The sequence below is a fragment of the Typopeltis vanoorti genome, chromosome 1, assembly GCF_054136105.1.
Source record: "Typopeltis vanoorti isolate ZY-2024b chromosome 1, IOZ_Tvanoo_1.0, whole genome shotgun sequence".
NCBI lineage: Eukaryota > Metazoa > Arthropoda > Arachnida > Uropygi > Thelyphonidae > Typopeltis > Typopeltis vanoorti.
In genome coordinates this window covers 1245353-1271734 of record NC_143549.1, presented here as the reverse complement: position 1 = coordinate 1271734, position 26382 = coordinate 1245353, and the positions used below count along the sequence as shown (strand labels likewise).

Sequence of the window (26382 nt, the reverse complement as noted above, 5' to 3'; positions counted from 1 at the left end):
CAGTTGATTCTCTGCACGTCCTTCTCGGTATTAATGACCTGGGATGGCCCAATTTTTCAACAATTTGCCGAACAGATAGGCCTGCAACATAACTTGCAGGCCTATCTGTTTCACAATATATCACAATGCCTCTTCTAAACTCCATCGTCTCTTCTTGCAGCCATTTGACTCAGACACAGTTGCACTGACTTGTGAGCATCGTATTCCTCCACTTTATTCTTGATACAAACATGCGACTTGTTACGTGACACAATGCACTTTGCTCATGGGAGAGGGTGTCTATTGACTTCTTTCCAAGCAGTGTATATAGAGGATCCTAAATTGCAAGTGATTACCATTTAGTGTGGAGCATGGTAAAATTGAATTTCATATTGAAAAGAAGAGTGTGTAAGAAAGTTTTAAAGTGAATCAAAGTTAATCAGCTTTTAGAGGTGAACTGTCAACTCAGATATACAAATATTATTCAAAAAAAAAAAAAAAATGAAAGAGTTTTGAAAACAAGAACAAAACCCTGCAGATCTATCGCCAAACTAAAAAGAAAACATTGTTTGATTCAGCTAAAGAGGCATGTGGTGAGGTTGTCTGCTAGGATAGAAAAATCACAATTCAATGATGGACTTAGGAAAAGAAGAAAGCATATCAAGAGTTCCTTGCAAGTAGGCATGTGAAGGCGAATATCAGGAGGTTATTGAGAAGAGGAAATGATAATAGTGTAGTGGGAAAGGTTGTCAGTGTGTTGTCAATGTATAACAATGATGAGTTGCAATGGAGAGCCAAAATGGTATGCTATGAGGTGTGAGGAGAAGGGAGTACAGATGTATGGCATATATTTGACAGAAGAATGGAATTATACAGACGTGATGGGTTGCATTTGAATGGCTTTGGAGTGAGTGTACTGGAGAAAAGTATTGCTGGATGGAAGCACAGTGTGTGATGATGTGCGAGAGATCAGGAGCATGAGATGAAGTGAAAAATCAGGAGAGTGGTAATTGAAGAGACAGAAGTGATTGGCAGTGAAAACAGTAGTAGTAGTAGTGTGAGAGACAAAGAAAGAATGGGAATGCAAGAGGAGCAGGGAAATGGGGGGGATTCCAGGTGGACAGGGAGACATGGTATAGGGAGAGTGGATGTTGAAAGTGGCAGTGAACGTGTGTATGAAGATGCAGTATATTGTGATGTGGGTGAGGAAGTTGAGACTGAGCAGATATATGTGGTAAGTGGTTATAAACCACTTACCAACCAAGAAGTGGTTTGGATAAAACTGGTTATAGATTTACAAATGAAATACTGTTTGTTTGTTTGCAAATGCCAAAAGGATCAGATGAAATGGTTTCACTGATTGAAACCTCAAAAATCATTGGAATAAGTGAAACATGGTTGAATGAAGAAGATATACTAATGGGAATACAAATGGAAGGATGCAGTGTTTTTTGTGAGGATAGAAAGGACGAGAAGGGAGGGAGGGGTGCTGTGGATAGGATATGGTACCCATCCTATCCTGATGAAATATACTATATCCTTCTACTTTTATTCTTCTAAGATAACACATGCATAACACTACTGTCAGGATGGATGAAGCACAAGTGCTTTTCATATTTCCCTTTGTCTGTAATGGAAGTTATTTTGGAAAGGGAGTTTTGTGAGCATTTAAGCTTGCCCTCTGGGGGCAGTTGTGTTAGTTATGATCAGCTGGGAGTAGAATAGCCTTCAGTCTTTTGTATTTGTAGTACTCTGTTTTATTGCAATTGACAGCTTGTATGATAAGCGGAATTAAATGTGAATTTGACTTGACGAAGAATTTTCTGCGAGATCACGAAGAAGAGAGGAAATGTATGGAATGCCGGTTTATCGATGAATCTGTGAATTTCTGATAAACCACGGGGCATCTAGGATCATCCTTAGGCACTTATTATGGATTCTTTGTAGTTTTGAAATGTTTGATTTTGAAGTGTGACTCCATGCTGGTGAGGCGTAGGTAATAACTGGACGTATGACCATCCGGCCAGGTAAAGTAGTAATTTATTTTGTAAGTTCAGTTTGCTCTTGCAGTTGATCATTGGGTAGAGCTGAGCTATTACTTTGGATGTCTTGGAGCCAATGAGATTGATATGCTTGTTAAAAAGGAGTTTCTTATCCAGTCGTATCCCAAGATATTTGGTCTCTGATTGCCATGGGATCTTTTGACCAGATAGCAAGATGTCTTCTTTAATGCAGACCTTTTTCTAGAGAACAGTGGCTGAACTTTTTAGGTGGGTTTACTTGAATCCTCCAGTTGGTGAATCAATTTTCCAGCACGTTGATACTTCCTTGGAGTCGAGTGATTGCCAAGCGAGGGCTGAGAGACCGTGCTAGAATAGTGGTGTCGTCAGTGTAAAGAGCCATAATGATTGTTCTTGAATTTAGAGGGATGTCTGATACATAAGTTGTGAACAGTATTGGGGCCAGAAGAGAGCCTTGAGGTACTCCAGCTAGAATTTTGCACCTTGATGAAACAATTCCGTTAAGCTTTACTTGCATGTATCTTTCTCTAAGGCAGCATTTCCCAAACTTTTCCTGGGGCAGAACACTTCATAAATCCTGAAATTTTCACGGAACACCTTGGTTATTTTGTAATGTGTTAATTCATAATTAATTGTTAATTTAGCTGATTTTTATTATTAATTAATACTTGATCATTAATTAAACATCAATTAAACATACACATCATTAAATTAATTTGTGCTGATTTTCATCAACATATTCCATTCTGATCACCAAAAATTTATAATATTATTATAAGTACTTACGAGTGAATGTAAACTTTTTTTCCCCTGTATGCTGGTAGTTTTCCCCTCCTTTTATGCATTCTGGAGATCGCTTTGTAGGCTGGTGGTTGATGACTCACTACCTGTTGCATCACAAACACCTTCAATAAGAGATTTCTTAATACCAAAATTAAACAAAGTTCCATGTCTCTTATTCATATTAAAATTTAAATCTACTGGCCTATTGCTTTTAAAAAATCATGTCACTATGGTTTCGAAACTTTCACTCTACAATACAAACTTGCAAAGAAAGTATTCAGTATTACTAGCGGATACAGACTACTTTGATCTTCAATTTTAGTGGAAAAATTTTCTTTATACTTCCTTGCTGATTGGTCACTGACATTTGCTACACAGATGTCATTTCCTTCGGTTTTGAGAACAGAGGATACGCCTCCCATTGTTATAATCCACTTGCAGGTAATTTTTATGACCAGTCATAAACAGCGGTATTCCCTTTCCCAAAAAGGTTTCGGTTTGCGAAAATTAACGATAATTCATGAATACTTCCACATTTAAAAATACATGGCGTGGTCACTAACATTTGCTACACAGATGTTATTAGGTGTTCTAGGTCTGAGCTTTTCGACATATTCAGGAATATTATTCTCCTCAGAATATTTCCACTATAAAATATTTATTCATGAAATATGCCTAGAAAACTAATTTGCCAAATTCCAGAACTTTTCGAGGAACTTATTCACCTTCTACGGAACACTGGTGGTCCGTGGAGCACAGTGTGGAAAACCCTGCTCTAAGGTATGAGAAAATAAGTTTCACTAGCTTAATTGGGATGTTGTTTTCAATAAGTTTGAAGATAAGGCCTTGATGCCAGACCTTATCAAAGGCCTTGGCAACATCCAAGAACACAGCAGCAGGGTGAAGGTGCCAGTTAAAACCATGGGTGATGTGTTCTGTTAATCAGTGAATATGTTGCACTATGTTGTGAGCTTTGCAAAAACCAAATTGTTCAATAAAAATTAACTATTATTTAGATATTGGTCAAGTGTAGGTGAATAACTAATTTAATTACCAACTAGTTTCGCCGGCTTGTGCTGCCAACTTCATCAAGGTACAAATCAGGAAAGCAAAGAAACGAAAATTACAAGCTAAATGTTAACTGACAATTCTATTTCAAGAACAAAATAGTAGTGCGCGTGAAACAATACGCGTGTCGCGGATACATGATTTACTTGTTGAGATACATTTTGTAGTTTGCACTGAAGTTCATTTCTTGTGTGTTTATTGATCTAATTAAAGTCTTCCATATATCTGGTAGGATTAAACCTTGGTTCCTGTTGAGATTATTTGTGGAACGGGCGACTGTAGCAGCTTCTTTGAAGATTCTGGAATGGTAGTTTTCTTCTATATATGGCATAAGACTTTTATTCCATTCAATAATGTGGTTAGTTGTAGAGAAGTGTATTTATGTTTGTCATTGCTAATTGTAGCATTGTTAGGATGACTTTTTCTGTTACTTTGCCGAGGCAGGAGAGAAGACTGATGGGCCTATAGCTTTGGGGGAATGTGGGTTATTATCAGGCTTTTTCAGAGGGATAATGTTAGCAGTTTTCCAAGTTGTGGGAAAGTACTGGAATCTTAATATGGAATTTGTCATTGTTATGTCACATGCTTCCCTGTTATCATTAGTTATATTATTTACTTATCTTACTTATCCTCAGCTATTCCGTTGCCAACAAATTTATATTCTTTTAAGTCGACTGCGCCAGCCAGCAACTGAATTCTGACACACAATTTAAAACTACTAAAAAACAATATAGGGATCAAGTGGTTTGCAGTCGTGGTCCCCCTTTCTTAGTTACTAATGGATTCCCCTATTACTTATGCATGGTCTGAAATTTAACAAGTGGTAACTCAACTCTCAGAACAATGACAGACTCATGTGGTTTGAATTAAAAGAAATACATTTATTTAGACAAATATATATATACACTTTAGTCAGAAATTCCAATTCTAAAGAGCCTGAACTCCCCCCCCCCCTTTAAGTTAATGTATCCAAAAGGTTTACTCTAAAATCTTATACTATCAATCTTATACTCTTCTTTGTATAACTACGTTCAGGCTCGGTTAATTCTTACAGAGTGCTCAGTTCCCATATATAGGAATAACACATATACATAGATACAATCTACAATCCTAGTGTGAAGCATATCAGACGTACTCCGTCTTGCAAAATTCACATGAGACAATATTCTCTCTTATGCTCAGGCTTTATCCTCCCCCAAAATTCAGTTAAAATTCAAATTTAAATTCAATATAATGATAACAATCTTTCTTCTAACATAAACAGTCCAAAGCCTTGGTTCCCAGCTCAGCTTAAGCTTAGGGTGTCACTTGCTCTTTAGACGTAGACAGAATGTCCAAAAGATTATAGTTCTTTAGATACAAAGTAGAAGTTGTATGTGGAGCTCCTTAACGTTTTCAATTTTAATACGTAAACTTGCACCTTACCATTCTTGCTTTTCTGGTAGTTGTTAGGACTTTCTTAATTAGACTTCTGGGTTTCCTCACCGTATATTTCTTATGGCGTCTGCGACATACTTCTATTCTTTTCGAAAGAGGTTCATCTCTTCGTTGATTTATACGTTGGCTTGGCTAACCAACAGCTCTTTTCTGGAATTCTCTGGCCGCATTCTTCAGTTGTGGCTATGGTCGACGCAGCACGTACAGCAACGGGAGAATCTTGCTGGGCACGGCGGCAAGCTTCACAGCTATCCAGCACTCGGATCAGGAACCAGGAACAGAAAATAAGAGAGTTATTGAACTCCGCACTGAAACCTATATAGCTAATGTGAGTGCCCTCTCTTGGTGACTACGTCATGCACATAGCGGCGGCCGATTGGTCACCGCAGCTCCGAACTGTTTTTGACATGGCTCAATACATATATCATCTTATATACATCTTTCAGCATTTATACATAATCTTCCTTTGTTAAATAATCCGCATACGTTATCATTTAAATTATGGGTCTCTCAAAATTTACTTATTATCTGCTAAAAAATGGTTAGACATAGTTCTGAATTACCAAGATGCATATTTTCTTCACGGAGGCATAAGCACGTCCATATCAATGGTTTTTAACGTTACCTTATGTTGGGTCGGAAATAGGATGACTCATTAAAAGTGAGTTAGCACTTTTTCTGACACAACATGATATTAACTAGATGAATTATGCCTTCCTTGGGAGTGATTTTATTATTCTATTGGTGATGCCATCGGGACCAGGAGCTTTTTACTCTTCAATTGGGATATAATATTGATGATTTCTGAATCATCCTTAGGCTGTCTTAAGGCTTTTCTGACTTCATGATGAACTTTATAAATGAGATTAATATTTAAGTTTTCATAAGATGGGCTGCATTGATTTTCCAGATTGTCAATTACGGCTTCTACTTTTTCTTCATCTGAGTGCAATTCCAAGTTTGGTCTTCATAGGGAGAAGGGGTTGTCTTTTGGTACAAAAAAGATTTTAGAAATTTCCACATCGAGTTGTTATCTTCTAGGTTGATTTCCGTAAGTTTAGATTCCCATTTGGAATTCCTGTGTTTCTGGAGAGCTTCTGGAACCTGTCTGTTCAAGTTGTTTAAGGTTGTTTTGTCCTGCGGGGGGGGGGGGGTTCTAGTATTGTGATATCGCTTTCTGGCTTTGTTTTTAGCCCTAATCAGGTCTATTATCTCTTCCGGAATCTGACTGGATGCGTAGAAGACAGTGGTTTGTGTGACTGATGTTATTGCTGTGCTGATTTGTCTAGTTAGGTTGCTTACAGCTAAGTCTATGTTTTCTTTTTTTTGCAATGACAGTAGGTGGGCCAATGTGGTCTGGGAAAACCTTAGAGAGCTTATCCCATGCTATAAAAGAATGTTGAGAAGAGAACTGATCCTGGGTACCTAGCTTGAGCTGGATGGAATTATTATCTGAAGTAAGCTCTTCTAATGTCTCCAGCTGATATTGATATCTGATGTTCCTGAGGATAACTATGTCTAGTACATCAGAACTTCCTGATGGGCTGTAGTGGGTGGGCTCAGTAGATCCAGCTACTATTGATGAGTTGAGTGACGTGTAGTCAGTGGTGAGCTATGGAAATTTTAACAAAGGGCTCACATCATTGAGCAAAAAAAAAAAAAATTGTATTTCACACAAACTTTTATTAATACAGCTTGTGTACAAATTCCAATCAAAAAGTATGAGAGGACAATCGACCTCTAAAGGCTATCATTTTTAAACAAATATTTCATTATCTAAACATGAAATATTTGCACGCAATCAACTGTGTTAATTTATCTTACATAAGAAAAACATTTTTTTTAACTATCAAAATATAATAAGAATGAAATCTTTTATAATCTTTTATAAAACATTTGATTGGCTACCAGAAGGGAGAAGGGAAAGATAGCTCATGTGCTTATTTTATTTTCAAACTTGGGTGCATTCATTATATTGGAGTTGAAACAATAATTCCAAATAATCTAAACACTGCCAAATAGACTAATTTTTGTAAGGTTACCGTATGAGTTTGTCGTTTAATATGTTTCAAAAAAAAATTTTTTTTTGAAAAAATAAAAAAGTAAACAAGAACAAGGGGCTCGCAAATTTGAGAAAAATTTAACAAAGGGCTCGCGCGAGCCCCTTATAGCTCACCACTGCGTGTAGTTAAATAAAGTACAGCCTTTGGAGTTGATTGACGAACTGAACCAAGCTGTATGTTTGGAGTTGAGGACTCCTGCTATAATTATGGAATCCATGGAGCCGAGGATAGAGTCTAAATCTGATGTCAATAGTTGAATGCTGGGAGGATTGTACACTGCATAGATTTTAAGTTTACCTGCGTTGTTTGTATGCACCTCCACACCTGTCACTTCAAGATTTAAAGTTTGAGGGTTGGTTAATACTTTGTGGCTTAAATAATTTTTAATAAAAATGGCTGTGCTGCCACCACTGGAGTTAAGTCTATCTGTTCTATATAGAATATAACCTCTTAGTCTTGGGTTGTTTGATGGTCTGAGGTGGGATTCGCTGATCAAGATTATGGCCGCATTGTATCTGTTTGCGAATTCTTGCAGCTCAAGAATTTTATTTGTCAAGCCATTAGCATTCCATGCTGTAATCATGAGGGAGTTTGGTTTGAATTTTTTAAACATTATAAAGAACTGTCAATATGGATTGGGTTTCTAGATAAAATCTCTTTCTGTAAGACAGTGAGGTGCTTGCTTTGCTGAATTCGTGCAGCATTGTGGCAAGTGAAGCAGTTAGAGCTGATGTTAGTTTGGAGTTTGTTTGCTCTTGAGATGAAGGAATCTGAGTTCGTGCCACCTCTGCATATGTTTTGGACATGGATGAAGGTCAGGTGCCTTCCTGTACTGCTGAATGTGAGGTATTTCGATCAGAAAGGCGACCTGCTTGGTTGTTTATGGTATCATTGCATGGGGGGGGGGGCATGATTCACTCTTGCTGACTCACGATTTTTTGGGTGGAAAAGGCACCCCTTGTAATTAGCAGGATGTGTTCCTCTACAGTTAGCACAACAGGCAGGTGTGGATCTTGGCTTGGTGCAGATGTGGTCTGGTGTCCCTCTCCACATTTCAGACATCTGTAGACAGCTCTGCACAGCTTTTGGGCATGCCCGAATTTTTGGCATCTGTGACTGCCTATGCCTTCTTCCTTAGAGGCTCAGTTGTAATTTTCACCCTGCAAATATCTGTCACTTCATATATCTTTTTCTATGTGTTGCTGATTTCGACCAACATCAGCGCCATTGGCCTTTTATCAGGTCTCAGCATCCTGCTGACTTTGATTGGGGTCAGTCCTTGACTGATGAGGTCAGCAGTGATCTCATCAGTTGTGATGCCCTCAGAAACCCCTCTAAGCACCACTTTAAGATTTTTCTTGCTTGCTAGTGCGAAGGTATGGAAGGGTTCTTCTAAGGTTGAAGTAATGCAGAAGTCATATTTTCGTATATGAATAGCCAAAAGGTGTCAAACCTTATTATTAAAATACTCTGGATTAGTTATTGGAAGTTTTTCCACTTGGTTATACTATAAATTAAAGATACCAAAAATGATATACTTGGTTTAATCCTTTACCCAAGTGTAAGAAAACAAAGTTTGCACCTGCAGTATTTTCAGGACTGGGGCAACTCATATATAGAAGCTGATGACTTCACATCACTTGCTTTAGTATCCCATAATGCAAAGCACATATCCTTGCAGACATGTATAATGCTATGCATTATGGGAAAGGTCACTATGAAGACCAGTGATGAAACCTCAAAGTTCGGAACCTGTCTAGGTTTTTAATAAATAAATAATAAATGTAATAAATATAGGGCTAATGATATTTATATAACTATAAACTACTGTACTCTGTCATTTCCTTTCATCTTTAGTCACATAAACTATTCCTCAGGATTTGACTCAAGATGTAGACTAAACTCAAAGTTTATAAATCATTAACTACATGATTAAAAAGTAAACAAGAAACAAAAGGAAAAAAAAGATACCTGCAATAAAACATCATCATCAAATTCCTGCCGTGATCCTCAAGGGGGAGTATACAGGATATGATAGTACTGCATGAAAAATTTACATCATTATTAACTTCCTATCTACAATTTTCCTCCAAATCAGTCTGTTACTTGTCAAGACTCCAACATTATCAGATCTCATATTTCTATCGTCTAAGGCAGTGCTTCCCAAACTTCTGGATGTCAGGGTCCCCTTTGGAAAAATTAAAATATTTCACTGCCCCCCTCAAAAAAAATCATAATATAGACATATTATTGTAATATTTATTGTATTTATATTCAATACAAACATACACAATGAATATTGCAAAAATCAAATGCAAATACAGTGGTATGTCACTAATCCGAAACTCTTTAGTCTGAACCCTGCAGTAATCTTTCCTTTCCATGTGATGGTGGCACCATCTAGTCCCCCCCCCCCCCAAATTTTATCCGGGCTCTGGAACCGGCATAGGCTGACGAATCAGACCTATGGGTAGGTCAGTATTACTGAGTGTAATCCGTGTGTGTTCATGGGACCAGTTTACCTGTTTGCGGGATGAAAAACCTCAGATAAACTGGCCGAAAAACCCTGCTGTCCACACCCAAGACCGGCTAACTTGGCTATGGCTGAGGAAGATCCTTAAGCTCCTCACACCGTCGACAGGAATCAAACCCAAGACACTCCTTCCACAGGCATATGGTTGCGAAGCGCAAAGCCACTAAGCTAACTGTGCGAACCCCTCCAGTAATTCGAACTGCAGTTTGAAAGAAAAAAAGTTTATTTATTATGTATTATTATTTTGTGTACTATATTTTTATTTAATTATTATTTTAACTATTATATATTTTATTATTATTACAGTACAGGATAACTATGGTGATACACAAAAAGTGGAAATGCAAAACGTGCATAATTTGGTTAAAAATATAAATCCAGACGTTGAAATTTCACAAACAGATGTTATGGAATGGATTACAGGTAGAACCAAAAGTGAATTCAAAATCAAATCAGATGCTGAAATTATTAGATGCGTCATAATTATGAATAATTAAGACGCTACAGAATGAATTAGATAACGATAAAGAACTCGAAGAAAAAATAAATAAAATGTGAAGAGGCAGTTGACAGTTTTAATATGTATATATTATAGGATAGGCAGAATCATACGCCATTCCACAAAATTTTATTGCTTATGCAGCTTTGAGGAGAAGAATTCGAAAAAAGTTCAGCTTCCAAGAAGCAAAAGAAAACAAGTGAATTTTTTAAAAAGATATCCAAAAACTATTTTTTGTGTTATTTTGTGAAACTTTTTTTTGTGTTGTGTACAAGAAAGTGATATTTTTTTATGCAAATTAATTTATGATTTAATAAAATTGCATAGTTCAGTAGAACTATGCAATTTTATTAAATCAGAATTCTCAAAAATACAGGTACATACAAATTAATTTTTTTTTACTAAAATAAACTTGCATGCTGTATTCTTTTTTCAGTTCTACATTATAGGACAGTAGCTTTTTTTCTATCAGCTACTTCATTTATTTACAGAATTAAATTGATGTACCATTAGAATCTGATTATTTTTGTCTTAAGGGGAAAATTAGCTAATCCGAACTTTTTGCCAATCCGAATGAGCACGGATTTTATTAGTTCGGATTAGTGAGATACCACTGTACTACATTTTTAGCATCTTACATACACATTTGACATGCCACATTATCTCATATTTTTATATAGATAATTATATTGTTATTGTACATTTGCAGTACACGCACATGAAACGTAAAATGATCAGTAATAAAGAAAGAATTAAAAACTTAAAGTTTAATAACAATTTAATGTGATGGATAACGTTTCAATACTGCTACACAAAAAGTCAATATCAGGTGAAATATTTGAAACTGAAATTCTTATATTTCTGCTTTGAAATGAAACTTATATGAATAAGCATATATTTACTAATATTCATTAAGCGCCGAAATACGCAGGAAGCAAAATTTGTTAACCCGCAGCAATGTGTGATTTTTTCCATTAAAATATTAAATATGTTTCTTTTAAGATAAAAAAAATCTACTTAGTCTTAAAATATTTTAAATTTGTTTTCATTATTTCGTGGCCCCCCTGAACAAAACCCATGTCTCCCAAGGGGACCGCGGCTCACAGTTTGAGAAGCGCTGGTCAAAGGCACATTGTACCGTATCAATCCACCTATATCTTGGTCTTCCTGTGGGTCGTTTTCCTGCCAACCTGGCAGGAAACTTGTTTTGCCAATCTTTTCTCGCCCATTCTGTTTAAGTGACCATACCACCTGAGATTAACTCTGCTAACACATTCCTGGATGCTGACAATATCAAGTTCTTTCCTAATATCCTCATTTTTAATATGATATTGCCATTGATGCCATCTGTTCATGCCTCTAATCTTTCTCAGGACTCTCATATCTGTGGTCTCTAGTCTTTGGTCAAGTGTTTTACTTCTGACCCAGCTCTCAGATCCATGTTAAAATTGGTTTGAACACTGTCTTGTATACAGCTAATTTAGTGTTCTGACTAATTTCTCTCTTATTCCATATGAATTTATTCAATTGACTTCCTACTATACCAGCTTTGTTGATTCTGTTGTCTATTTCCATATTTAATTTACCATCTTCACTAAAAATTGTGCCTAAGTAGCTGAAATGTTTTACTTGTTCAACAAGTTCTCCGTTCACAATGCAGTTGACATTTTCAACGATTCTGCATATTTTCATTGTCTTTGTCTTTTTATTGCTGACCTTCATACCATATCTATTACAACAGTTATTCAATTTAGTCTGGGAATCTTGCAGACTTGTAGCAGATTTATTTAGAAGTATAACATCATCCGCATAAAGCAAAGAGCTGACATTAACATCTCCAATTTTGATATCATGTTTAATACCACTTTCCTTCATAATGTGATCCATATAGATAATGAATAACAGAGGGGACACTGTCCAGGCTTTCTGAACTATGCAGTGCAGCCACTGTAAGACTCTTATACCACCATACTTCAGCATTTCTGGTCGAATATCATCTACTCCTGCTGCCTTTCCACATTTCAAGCCTTTGATGGCTTTTTCTACTTCAAGTATGGATATGTATTCCTGACTGCATGCCTGGTCAGTGTTTTTTATCACTATGCTGTCATCACTGCTTGTTTCATTTAGCAGTTTTTCAAAATAATTACTCCGTACTTCAATTATTATTAATATTATTATTATTAGACACCTCCAGGGAGTCCAAAGACTCATCGAGGGAGAGTGTGCCAACAGCATCGAACGATTGGCCCCCTCCAACTACTAACCGCGCTCAAGCTTACTTAACTGAGCCATTAGTAGCAGAGGCTCTACCAATCGACCAACCTTTGCCGGCAAGGATATCTTCAAGGATATCTTTTTCTCCCGTTTTCATGTCACCTTTATCATCTCTAATTCCTTTTACATCACTCTTTCCTCCATTCTTAAGCTTCTTCAACAAGAAGGTGGCAAAATTCTAGAATATTTTGCCACCTTCTTGATATTTATTTTCTATATTCTTGCCAAAGTCCTCCCATGACTTTTGTTTAGCTAGTTTTACGCAGTGTTTAGCATTCCTGCATTTGTCTCTATATTCTCTAAGAGCACAAGCTGACTTATTTGACAGGAACTTTTGGTATGCTTTCTTCTTTTCCTTCACTGCCTCTTTAACTTCCTGTGTCCACCAGGGAGTTCTGATTTTTCTATCCTTGCAGACAACCTCACCACATGCCTCTCTGGCTGAATCAATCAGGGTTTTCTTCAAGGCTTGTGACTGAATCTCCAAGGTTTGGTTCCTGTTCTCAAACTCTTTCATTTTTTCTTCAATAATCTTTGTGTATTTTAGTCTACAGTTCACATCTGAGAGCTGCTCAACTTTTATTCGCTTTAAAACTTTCTTACATGTTATTCTTTTCAATATGAAATTCAATTTTATATTGCTCAAGACTAAATAGTGATCACTTCCAATTTCAAATCCTCTGTACACTCTGGTGTCCTGCACCAGGGAGAAAACATCACTATCTACAATAACATAGTCAGTGAGACTTTTCTTATTCCTAGCCTCTTCTCTCCATGTGAATTTGTGCACATTTTTATGTTGGAACATGGTGTTAGTAATAACCAGTCCATGTCCTGAGCAGAAATCCAACAGATATTTGCCATTATTATTAGCTTTGCTCTTTTCTCCAAATTTTCCCAAAATATTTTTGTATGTCTCACAATCATTTCCTACTCTGCTATTTAGATCCCCAACAAGGACCAACTTTTCATTTTTCATTATGTCAGTTGCTTTTTCTAAAGCCTCAAAAAATTCCTCCACTTCTACCTTAGTAGAACCTTCTGTGGGACCATAGGCACAAATAAGTCTCATTGTCCAGTTCCCCATTCTCATATTTGCCCACATTACTCTACTTGAGACTGACTGCCATTCAAGAAGATTAGCCTCGTATTTTGTGTTGAATACTATGGCTACTCCTTCTTTTCCTTGATTGTCATTGCCTGAATATAACATTTTGTATTTATTGCTCAGAAAGATCTCACCAGTTTTGGTCTTTTTTGTTTCAGTCATCCCTATTATGTCCATCTGGTACTTATCTAATTCCTCAGTTAGCTCCATTTCTTTGCCATTCAGGCTTCTTACGTTGATCGTACCGATCTTTAACTCTGGTGATGTTGAGTTGGGGTTTATTTTCAGATTTGTTCCAGTAGCTGACTTTTTGCTGTTCACCCTGGTTCCCTGGCGAAAACAATGGGGGGGGGCCTTGTTTAACCGGCGACGCCCCAGCCAGCATGAAATTCTGTCATGTTGTACCATCATTTTTTATTTTGGTTTAACCAATAAGAATACAATTTGGTTGGCTAAATCCCAAATTGCCAGCCCATCCTCGTCCGTTCAGTATCCAAGTAGATACCCAACAGGATGCACCATGAAAAGGTGAGGATTGGACATGAGGTCAGAAGCCCTGGTTGGTTCTCCGCATTCCTTTAAAGGCTATGTGGAGGTCTCCTCTCAGTTATACAGCTTTGACCCACTGTATATTAAACTGTAGTCCTGAAGTTCAGTAGAGCATTTTAATTTTTTCTTTGTTTATGAAATTAGTGCTATTTCTATTTTCATTTCTGTTAGAGCTATTTGTATTTCTTTAATCTTATGTTTACTGTTCCAATCCGTATCCAGTTCATAGTCATTTTTTCCACTTCGGTTTTGTTATCCATTTGGGCTGTCCAGTTTTTATTCCCTTGAAATTTCCGAGTAATAGAATTTGTCAGCTGGGCTGGTTACCAACCATCCACAGCCTAGTCTGGTGATGGGGCCTCCATCTTAGGGTCTCCAGATATGCCTGCTTTGGTCCATAACTGCTTATTAGGTATTCACAGCCCACCATTTCTGATGGCCATTCCCCTATCTGCAACCTGGGGACCCACTTGGTCACAGTACTCTGCTCCAAGCTCAGATAATAATATCAAACACAAGAGTCATGGTTGATTTTGCTAACATATTGGCTTTCATATTCTACCCCTTCTAAGGTAAAATACCTTATAAGCTTTGATTATGTGGATTAAACCTTCTTATTATACTATGTGAGGAAACAAATTATTTCTGAAGCTTCCTTAAACTTACAGAAACTTTGGAAATAATAATTTGTTTGCCTTGAACAGGAGGACGGTAAACCCCTTCTATTTGTGTGTGTACTATTTGACATCTACTGCTAAATAAAATGGTTTCTCCAGAATGGCCTGTCTATCCTAGTTTATTATGTTTTACCTAAAATAATAATCTTTTTATTTTGAAGGCCCTTTATATTTAATTAAAATCTATTAAGTGCAGAATGTAATACTAATCTTTAGAAAGCAAACTGCAGAGCCTCTGAAACTAGTCACTGTATATAAAGGGAATGTGGAGGGTGGCGATGAAGAACTGTATAAACAACTTGGATTAGTGAAGAAATGAAGGGTAATTATTAGGGGCAATATAGATTGGAATGAAGAAATAGCATTTCAGAATAAGGAAAATGAATTTGTTGAGTTCTTGAGAAATAACTATCTCAGACAGCATGTAAAGAAGGGCACGCATAGATCGAGAGTTTTAGATCTGATCATATCATCAAAGATTGTAATTGTGAGCATGTTTCACACTTTCCTCTAGTTGATGAGCGTGATCTTGAAGTGATCATCTGGGTTGGGGCTAGCCATATGCAGACTTCTGTGAGGAAAGGATATATATGTGGAATTATAATGCTGGTGATTATGACAAGCTTTTGGAGAGAGCTTGGAGCTATAGCATGGAACCAGGAGTTGAGTGGTAAAGAAATAAATGCTGTTTGGGAACTGACAAAGAAATACATATCAGTGTGAATGTATTCCAAAGACCAAATGGCTGAAAAAGATAGGTGTAAATTGGATCAGTGAGGAGCCTAAGCATGAAATCTTGAAGAAGAAAGTACTTTGGAGGCAGTACAAGATAAATAATGGTAATAATCAGCTACATGAAAAGTATAAAGAACAAGCCAGGAGAGTGTCTAGTTAGTAAGGAAAACAAAATTGCAATATGAGCAGAAATTGGCAAATCAAGGAAAGAAAACCCCACAGAGTTTTTTAGATATGTGGGAAGTAGAAGGAAGAATGATCACCTTAAGATGATGTTAATGGATGAAAATGGTAGAATGGTAACTGTGCAGAAGACATTGTTGAGATATTCAGTGATCAATTTATAAGGGTGTTTCATCCTGATCAAGGTGGACTCATGAGGAAATTAAGTGTAGAGAACATAGGGAAGGATGGCTTGATGGTGAGTGAGCAGGACATATTTGAGGAAATAAATAACCTTGATGTCAATAAAACAATAGGATTTAATGACATATCACCACGTGTTTTAAGGGAATGTTCCAGGGAATTGGCAGCAGCATTTCTTGCCTGTTTATTAAGAGTCTTACAACAGCACAGGTTCTAAGGGAGCGGAAAGAAGGCAAAATGGTTCCACTGCATAAAGGTGGTGATAAGGCTGTAGCTTCAAATTATAGGCCAATCTCTTTATCTGGAGTTGTGGTGAAAGTAATAGAGAGATTGGATGAGAAGTAGGATACATAATTGGATTGAAAACAGCGGTATTCTTTGTGGTTATCCGCATGGGTTTGTTAAGAGGAGATCATGTTTTACTAACTTCCTTATGTATTATAACAAGTAGACAAATATCATGGACAGGGGAAATGCATATACAGTGGTGTACTTGGATTTTGCAAAAGCTTCTGATAGGTTCCCACACGACAAACTATTAAATAAATTGAAACAGATGGGATTGGATAACAGACATCTGAATTGGATCAATGACTGGCTGTCAGATAGGTATCAGAAAGTTCTATATGCAGTATCCCTTAACCACCTTATCGGCCATTATGGATCAAATACACATCTCATACACTTCACATCCATCATATATTTCAATGTAATATCAATGGTATTACAATTTTAATATGCACTTCGCATCCATGGTAACTTGGACGTATATATACGTCCTGGCCGGTTGCATGGTTAAGAGGAAGATCACCAGTGGTGTATACTGCAGGGGTCACTTTTGGCACTATTGTTGTTCAATTTGTATATTAGTGATATGCAGCTGTTTGCAGACAATGCAAAAGTGGGGAGAGCAATGCAGAGTCAAGCAGATGTTATGGCCTCGCAGGAGGACTTGAATAGATTGTATGAATGGGTAGGTAAGTGGAACTGTCAGTTCAATGTTGCAAAGTGTAACGTCTTGAAATTTGATAAACAATGATGGAATGCAGAGTATACACTTGATGGGGAAACTTTAAAGGAGGTAGAGGAAATGAGAGATCTGGGAGTGGTGGTGGACAAGGACCTGAAATTCAAGTTGTGAAGACATTACATCGGATAATGGCAATGATGTGGAGGACTCTGACATGCAGAAATAAAGAGGTTATGATGTCATTGTGTAAGGCTTTGATCAGGCTCATATGGATTATTGTGCACAGATCTGGTTGCCAGGTTTTCTTGGTGATGAGGATATGTTGGAAAGAGGCCCATAGAAGATTCACAAAGGTTGTCTGTAGTCTTTGGATTGTGATGCATGAGGACAGATTTAGAGAATGCAAATTGCAAAGCCTCGTGAATTAGGAGGAAGTGGGAGGGATATGATTGAGACATATAAGCTAGTCAGGAATTGTTATCAGGTTGACATGGAAGAGATTTTTCATAGAATGAGAGAGGGGTGGTGGTAGAACAAGAGGCCATTCATTGCTAGAAAATGTATAAAGAGGGTGTGAGCAGAGGAGTGAGGAGAAGGATCTTTGCATGGAGAGTGGTTGGTTAGTGGAATGAATTGCTTGAGTGTGTTGTGAATGTCAACACATTGAATCATTATAAGGCATGGTTGGATAAGCATTGTGTACAATAGTGTGTACCTCCCACAATGAGTCTCCAACTCCATGGAGGTCAGATGTTAATGTTAATAATAATAATAGTAATATTTACTGTGTTATCTTGTAAACTTTGCAATATAATTACAGAAACTTTTATGTCATGTGTCCTCATGTTAACTGAGATGTCATATTTAGACGGTATTAAAATGTAAAATGCAATGGTTTTAATTCCTTATTTTTCTTTCTTTCAGGCTTCATCTTTTATAAATCCACCATCAAAACAACAGCAGACTACTCCTGTTCATAGTCCTGCTCTAATTGCCTATACTGGTTCTTTGTCCTCCAAAAAGCATCTTAATTCACATCCATATACCTCCTGTGCCACTGGTTCAGTTCACTCTTCTGTGCAACCTGCACAGATTTGTTTTAAAGATTCTTCTAGCCATGAAAGCTTTGCCACACCATCGCCTCCATGATTATCTTCCTTGCCATCAGCTCCACAGCCACAAGAATTTCATTAGTCAGGAACTGAATTGAATTAATTGTTAAGAGCGGTATACTTCCTATAAGATATCATAGTTGCCTATGAGTTTCTGGGTGATCTTCGAATGGAATATGAGTGAGGTCACTTGAAACAGTTCTCTCTCTCTTATAGGAAGTGATTTTATATAGTTTTTACAACAGTGCCATCCTCCATAACCGTGCATTTACAAGCACAATGAAGTGTTTAATATTGTATTAAAGTTTATCTTAACGGGTTTGAAAGCTATCATGAATATATGTACATGTCTATCTTTGTGTGTATGTATGTGTGTGTGTATTTATATACACACAAACATACACAATTAGGTAGATATACATTACTTGAAAAAGCTTTGTACATAAAATTATTTTTCTTTGTTATGTGTTATCAGTTCTGTGTATTATTTTTGACATCTAAAGAAGTTCTACTTATAGTAGTTAGGTATTACAAATACCAAGTTGCTGGCTTTGTATAAATATTTTTAAGATAAGCATTTTTTTTTTTTTAAGTTTAAAAATGTTTTAAGAAAGAAAAAGTCATGAGATGAAAGACATTTCATATTAAATGACTCTGCTCAAATAATTTGATTAGGAAAAGGCTGTGTGAGTAGTGTACATTAGTTGGTCAGTAATTATAATTCTCTTGTTTATAGATCTATACGTGAAGTTTCTCTGTAGGTAGTCATTGTACACTGCCACAGATTTTAAAATTACTAGTTTTTGTATTAAAAATAACTTATTTTTTATCTCCTGAACATTTGTTGAATGGTAATTCTCATTGCCTTGTAAATAAAATGTCATTGTGCACATGTAATTGTAAAACTATTATCATCTGTGAAAATAAACTGTGACAGGTAATGACTGTTCGAATTTTCTCTATCACTGATATAATAAATTTTTTTTTTATTCAAAAATTTTGCTGTCTACCATCATCATCAAATTCCTGCCATGTACCCTCAAGGGGTGTACAGGATATGATAGTACTACATGAAAAAAATTACATCATTACTAACTTCCTATCTACAATTTTCCTCCAAATCAGTTCTGTTACTTGTCAAGACTCCAGCATTATCAGATCTTATATTTCTATCGTCTAAGGCACTTTGTACCATATCAATCCACCTATATCTTGGTCTTCCTCAGGGTCGTTTTGCTGCCAACCTGGCAGAGAACACTTGTTTTGCTAATCTTTCTTCGCCCATTCTGCTTAAATGACCATACCACCTGAGATTAGTTCTGCTAACGCATTCCTGGATGCTGACAATGTCAAGTACTTTCCTAATATCCTCGTTTTTAATATAATATTTCCATTGACCATCTGTTCACGCCTATAATCTTTCTCAGGGCTCTCATATCTGCAGTCTCTAGTCTTTGGTCAAGTGTTTTACTTCTGACCCAGCTCTCAGATCCATAAGTTAAAACTGGTTTGAACACTGTCTTGTATACAGCTAATTTAGTGTTCCGACTAATTTCTCTCTTATTCCATATGAATTTATTCAATTGACTTCCCACCACACCAGCTTTGCTGATTCTGTTGTCTATTTCTATATTTAATTTACCATCTTCACTAAAAATCGTGCTCAAGTAGCTGAAATGTTTTACTTGTTCCACAGGTTCTCCATTCACAACACAGTTGACATTTTCAATGATTCTGCCTATTTTCATTGTCTTTGTCTTTTTATTGCTGACCTTCATACCATATCTATTACAACAGTTATTCAATTTAGTCTGGGAATCTTGCAGACTTGTAGCAGATTTATTTAGAAGTATAACATCGTCCGCATAAAGCAAAGAGCTGACATTAAACGTCTCCAATTTTGATATCATGTTTAATACCACCTTCCTTCATAATGTGATCCATATAGATAATCAATAACAGAGGGGATAATGTACATCCTTGGCTCACACCAGATTTAACATTAAACCATCTTCCTGTACTTCCTTCAGTTCTAACTGCCGACTTACAACTCAAATAAAGACCAAATATTGCTTGATATAATGCTCCATTGACACCATATAACTGTAGCGTATTGAATAGCTTCTCTCTTGGCACCTTGTCATATACCTTTTCCAGATATACAAAACTTAAATACAGATCTTTGTTATATTCCCATGATTTCTCAACTATTTGTTGAAAAATGAAAATCTGATCCTGACAGCCTCTATTTGGCCTGAATCCAGCTTGTTCTTCACCAAGCTTCTCTTCTACAATTCTTCTCAACTGTTTCTCAAGTATACTTGCATAGATCTTGCCAGGAACACTCAGTAGAGAAATACCTCTGTAATTCTCACATTCAGTTTTATTTCCCTTTTTATATATGGGTACTATGAGAGCTCTACTCCAATCATCGGGAATTCGTCCCTCTGTCCAGGCTTTCTGAACTATGCAATAAGTTCTTATTTTTCTGTCCTTACAAACAATTTCATATCATGCTTCACCAACTGAATTAATGTTTTCTTCAGAGTTTGCCAGTAAGTAAGTCTTCAAGGTTTGATTCTTGTCTTCAAAGATGTATTTTTTTTAACAATATTTCTTTATATGAGTCTACAGTTCACCTCTAGCAACATGACTTCGATTTTTTAGACTTTTTTTTTTCACACTTGCCATTTCATATTCTCTTTATGCTCTTGTATCTCACACAGGCCTGAAAATATCACTATGGTCAATGAGACATCCTTATTTCTTGTGTCTTTCAATATGAATTTCTGCACATCTTTATGCTGAAACATTATTATTATTATTTAGGCCTCCAAGGAGTCAAAAGACTCATCGTGGGAGGTCCTTGGTATTAGTAATAACTAGTCCATATTCTGAACAGAAAACCAGCACGTACTTACATCATCATCTTGGAAAGAAATAAACCAAGGAGTTAGACGAGAATATCCACTGTAAATGAAATATGACGGTGGACTGAAAAGTTCTCGGCCTCGACCATAGATGTCAACACTATTGGGAAGATTTTTTTTTTCTAAGTTGGTACATTTGTAATAAACATCCATATGAAATTCCAAGTCATTCTATCAAGTAGTTTGTTTTATACAGCTGTCTGAAGCAAAAATGTTGTCTGTATCCTTTGAAATAGACAAAATCGAGTATCATGCTGTTATAAAATTCTTTGTGAAAGAAGGTTTAATGCAAAAATAAATTCACTTGAAGTTCATAAAAGTTTATGGGCACACTTCTCCTTCATTTCTGGCAATTAACAAATGGGCTGCTGAGTTTAAATGTGGTCGTACTAGCCTTGAAGATGATTCACTTGAAGGACATCCAAAAAGTGTAACACACCAAAAATCATTGATCAAATGCACGAAATGTATTGGATGACCAGCCAGTCAAAGTGCATGAAATTTCTAAGACTATAGGTATTTCAAAAGAATGTGTAGGATATATTTTGCACGAAGAATTGCAAATGAAAAAGCTTTATGCAAGATGGGTGCCGCACTTGCTCACAGCAGATCAAAAATGCACTCGCATGAAAATCTCTGAACAGTGCATCGAGCATTTTAACAAGAATAAAACTGATTTTGTGCATCGATTTATTACTATGGATGAGACTTGGATTCACCATTACACACCAGAATCCATACAGCAGTCAAAACAGTGGACAGAAGCCAGTTGTTCAGCACCAAAGAAGACAAATCGGTTCCATTAGCAGGAATGGCCATGGCATCGATGTTTTGGGATGCTGAACGCATTTTGTTTATTAATTGTCTTGAAAAGGGTAAAACAGGGAACATTATTCCGATCTTTTAACCTGACTAGATGAAAAAATTCGTGAGAAAAGACCCGATTTGCAGAAGAAAAAAAAATCATCTTTCATCAGGACAATGCACCTGCCCACAAAGGTGTTTTGGCAATGGAGGGATCTGCACTATGAATTGTTGGAACATCCACCCAATTCCCCAGATTTGGCTTCCTCTGACTTGTCTCTTCCTAAAACTAAAACTCTTCCTCGCTGGTCACCTTGTTTCTTCGAATCAAGAAGTGATTGCAGCTGTAGAGGGGTATTTTTCAGATCTTGCTGAGAACCACTACAGGGATGGGATAATGGCGCTGGAGCATCCCTGAAATAAATGTATGTCTTTAAAGAGATTATGTTGAAAATTAAATTTATTTTTAAATTGTAAATTCGTTTTTAAGTCGTTAGGTTGAGAACATTTTAGTCCACCCTCGTAATAATAATAATATTTCGGATGGAAAGATATTGGCTACCAAAAGAATAGGATAGATATAGACCAAAGGGAAAAAGAGAAACAGGAAGTCCAGTGAAGCCAGAACAGACAAATGCCTAATCCTTGAAGAGAAGAAGAAATAATAATGAAATGGAATACAAAAAAAACATCAAGATATTCAATTATCCTCTAATGTGAATTTAAACACACTCGCTGCTCTTTGCCAATGACCAGGTGGAATCTTCATGAGAAAGTTATTCTCGATCTAAAATATATAGTCGAGGATTTCACAATGATTCTTTCAACAGAAAAACAGTGGCTTTTAAATGTCAAGTTAGAAGTAACATACTAATAAATAGCAAAATTTTAGAACATCTTAATTCTTTTACATACTTATTATTATTACCCCAAACCCCCATGGAGTCAAGGACTCATATAGGAGGTCCTTTTATCGTACACACAGCTGATCATACCGTGCTTTAAACATGCTCAAATTCTCTTTAGACACCACACACTCAGGCAAGGCATTCCAAACATTCACAACTCTGCATGCAAAAAACCTGCTTCTCACTCCCCTGCTCACATCCTCCTTATGCAGCTCCAGGGATGACTTCTGGTTCTCCCCTTATTTCCCACTGTTTTCTGTAGAACCTCTCCAACATTGATCCTATAACAACTCTCTTACTAACTTGTAGGTCTCTATCATATCTCCACTCTTCCTCCTGTCCACTAGATTCTGTAAATTACATCTTCTTAACCTGGAACAAGAATCTCTCTACTTCTACAAGTCAGTGTCCTCTGCATCATTCCCAGAAGTCCATGTGTTGTCCTCACAATTTTTGACAACGTGTCCCAAAAATTTCAGATCTCTTATTTCCTCCACATCCAACAATATATCCCCACCAAGCATAAATTCTACATCCCATCTTTGTTTTGCAAATTTTAAAACCTTACATTTTGCAACATTGAACTTTTGTCCCCATTCCTGTGCCCATTCAATTTATGTCTTCTTGTACGCCACAACATCTTCTCTACTCTTCATAGTTCATCCCAACTTTGCATCATCTTCAAATAAATGAATATCCTCATCCAAATCTTTGCCAATATCATACAAGTTAAACAGTAATGTCCTAAAACAGACCCCTGAGATAAGATACACCACTAGTGACTTTCTTCCTCTGCTCTCCCATACACAATTTTCTGATACTTATCAGATAGCCAGTCTCCAATCCAATGCACTGATGTCTAACCCCATCTGCTCTGGTTTGACTCTCAACTTATCATGCGGCAATCTATCAAAAGCCTTTACGAAATCTAAGTACTATGTATCTCTCTCCTCTGGCAAAGGCAGCTGTCACTTTATTGTGATAAGTAAGTAGATAACTAAACATGACCTCCCTTTAGCAAATCCATGCTGTCCATCAAAGATAGTACCATTCTTGTTAAACCCAATTCTGGATCCTAGTTCTCACAAGTTTCTCCACCACCAACTTAACACGTTCACTGCCAACTACGAGTATACTCGTAGTTGGTAAACCAGCCACACAAGCCAGCTACGAGTATACTCGTATGACGCTTACCGCCGGCAACGAGATTACTGTACTGACCTTGAAGAAGTAAAATTGCTTGGCTTGTGAAGCTAGCATCAAAACTGTGTATTCTCATAGATTGTATATGCTCTGCACAAGCCAACTACGAGTATATTCGTATGACTCTTACCACCGGCAATGAGATTACCGTACTGACCTTGAAGAAGTGAAATTGCTCGGTGTACGGGAACAGACTATGCCGAAGTAGCGTGGCAGCGAATGTGTTAACCACAACACCTGACACACAGATAGACCTATAATTGGATGCTTGAGTTCTATCACCTCCCTTATGAAGCAGCACAATCTTGCCCTCCTTCCACTCCTTTGGAACTTGACCCAGTGCAAGACTCATTAAAAAGTTACATCAAGGCAGATGTCAACTCTCTGGCACATTCCTTCAGAATACTTGGTGATATACTATCAAGTCCAGCAGCCTTATTAACATCAAGTTTGCTCAACTCCCCATACACCTCTTGCTCACTCACAGTCAATATCTCTTCCCCATCATCAACTGCTCTCAATCTCTCCATTAAGTCATATTCACGAGAATGAAAGACTTACGAACTGCTCATTAAGTATCTCCACTATATCTTCTGCAACAGTTGTCCTTATACCATTTTCTCCAATCAATATCATCCTTCCATAATCATTATTTTGTTTGCTAGCTACAAGAACTTTCTAGGATTTTCTTTGGCCTCATTAGCTAACTGGCGCTCATACCTCACTTTTGCTACCCTTACCAACCAAGTCGCCCACCTTGCCTGGTCTTTGTAATCCTCATAGAATTGATTATGATCACTTCTTTTATGCTACCTCCATCATGCCCTTTTTCTCTGTATCGCATGTTTAATCTCTTCATTCATCCATTTCACACCTACCTTATTTAACTTCTGATCCTTTGAATACATTTAGACATTGCTTCTACTAGATAGTTTTTGAATATCCTCCAAGTTGCTTTGGTCACTTTTCCAGCTAACTCCTCATTCCATGCTACTCCTGCAAGCTATCTTCTGAGCTCTTCATAATCACCACCCTTGTAGTTCCACATATACCCTTTTCTCACGGAGGTCCTCGTAATCACTCTAACCAACTGGAGGATGATTTCACACCTCATTTATAATTTCATCCTCTGTTACATACTGTCTGAGGTCCAAAACTTAAGAAGCTCATTTTCTTTACTTTCCAACTTGAAGTTGCTATCTCATCATCCCAGTCTATACTGCCATAATTAAAATCGCCCATAAGGATCAGCCTTTTCTTATTTGCTTGGCTAATTTGATTATACATTTCATAGTCAGTATCATCCGCATTACCAGGCGTATAACAACATCCAAGTATTTCATTCCATTCGCCTCTATCTCACACCATACTGCCTCAGAAAACCACTGGCACTGTTTCTCTCTTGCATCTCTACTTTGTATGGACATAAATGTTTCTCTATCATCAATAGCACTCCCCTCGCTTTTTGCCCTTTCTATTCTCACGAAACACATCATACCCTTCTATCTCTATTCCTTTCAGGATGTCATCCTCATCCAAGCATGTTTCAGTCATTCCGAAAATTTTTGGATGAACAGACACAAACCATTTTATTTGCTTTGTTTCTTACACTTTAGCATTTGTATACAGCAGCTCATTCCTGGATGTATAGCTAGTTTCACTGATACTACTCATTCGACATGTTTTCTCCATGCTAAACTCAAGCTGTATCCCTTTCTCCTTATTAATTTTAGAATCCTCTTTAAATCCAACTGTTTCCAGTTGATCCCAGGTAATCCCTTCCTTTCCAGTCTACACATGCATTCACATCCTCTTGGAGCATCTTTATCATGCTGTGTTCCCCTGTCCACCCTGAGCCTCCCCGTTTCCCTGTATGTCTTGCACACCTCTTCTCTTATTCTCTATACTCATGTCGCTCACCTCTTCATTCATTCTTTCTTACTCTCCTGCTCTTCGACATCGCTTCCCACTTGATCAGATTTATTCTCTATACTCACTTCCCTACCTTCAAGTGACTCAAGCCAAAACCACTCAAATGTAGTCCATCACTCTTATGCAGTTCACTTCAAACTCATTCCACACATTAACAAACTGGACTCCTTTCTCCTCACACATTTCTGCTAATATATCATTCATAATCCTTGCTCTCCACATCATCTCACCACTGTCATTCCTAGGCAACATGCTTACTACCTTTCATATCACACTATTCTCTTTTATTCATCTAAGCAACCCCTGATATCTAATCTGATGTGTTCTTTGTTTGCAGTCGAGTCACTTGTACATATCAAAACTACCAACTCTTTTGCTCACTTACTTCTCATATCCAATGCCTCAATCACTCTAACTCATTCTACCTC

At 37.0% G+C, this 26382-nt stretch overlaps 1 protein-coding gene across 7 annotated transcripts in view; it reads left to right on the top strand.

The window, feature by feature from the left end:
- Positions 1-19118, top strand: part of LOC150109749 (histone reader KMT2E-like) — a 902496-nt gene extending 883378 nt beyond the window's left edge. For all 7 annotated transcript variants that reach the window (XM_090407149.1, XM_090406915.1, XM_090406833.1 and 4 more), the window contains one exon: positions 17990-19118. In XM_090407149.1, the coding sequence (XP_090263275.1) occupies positions 17990-18214 (225 nt within the window). In that variant the 3' untranslated portion in view covers positions 18215-19118. The remainder of the gene's footprint in view (positions 1-17989) is intronic.
- The last annotated feature ends 7264 nt before the right edge of the window (positions 19119-26382 follow it).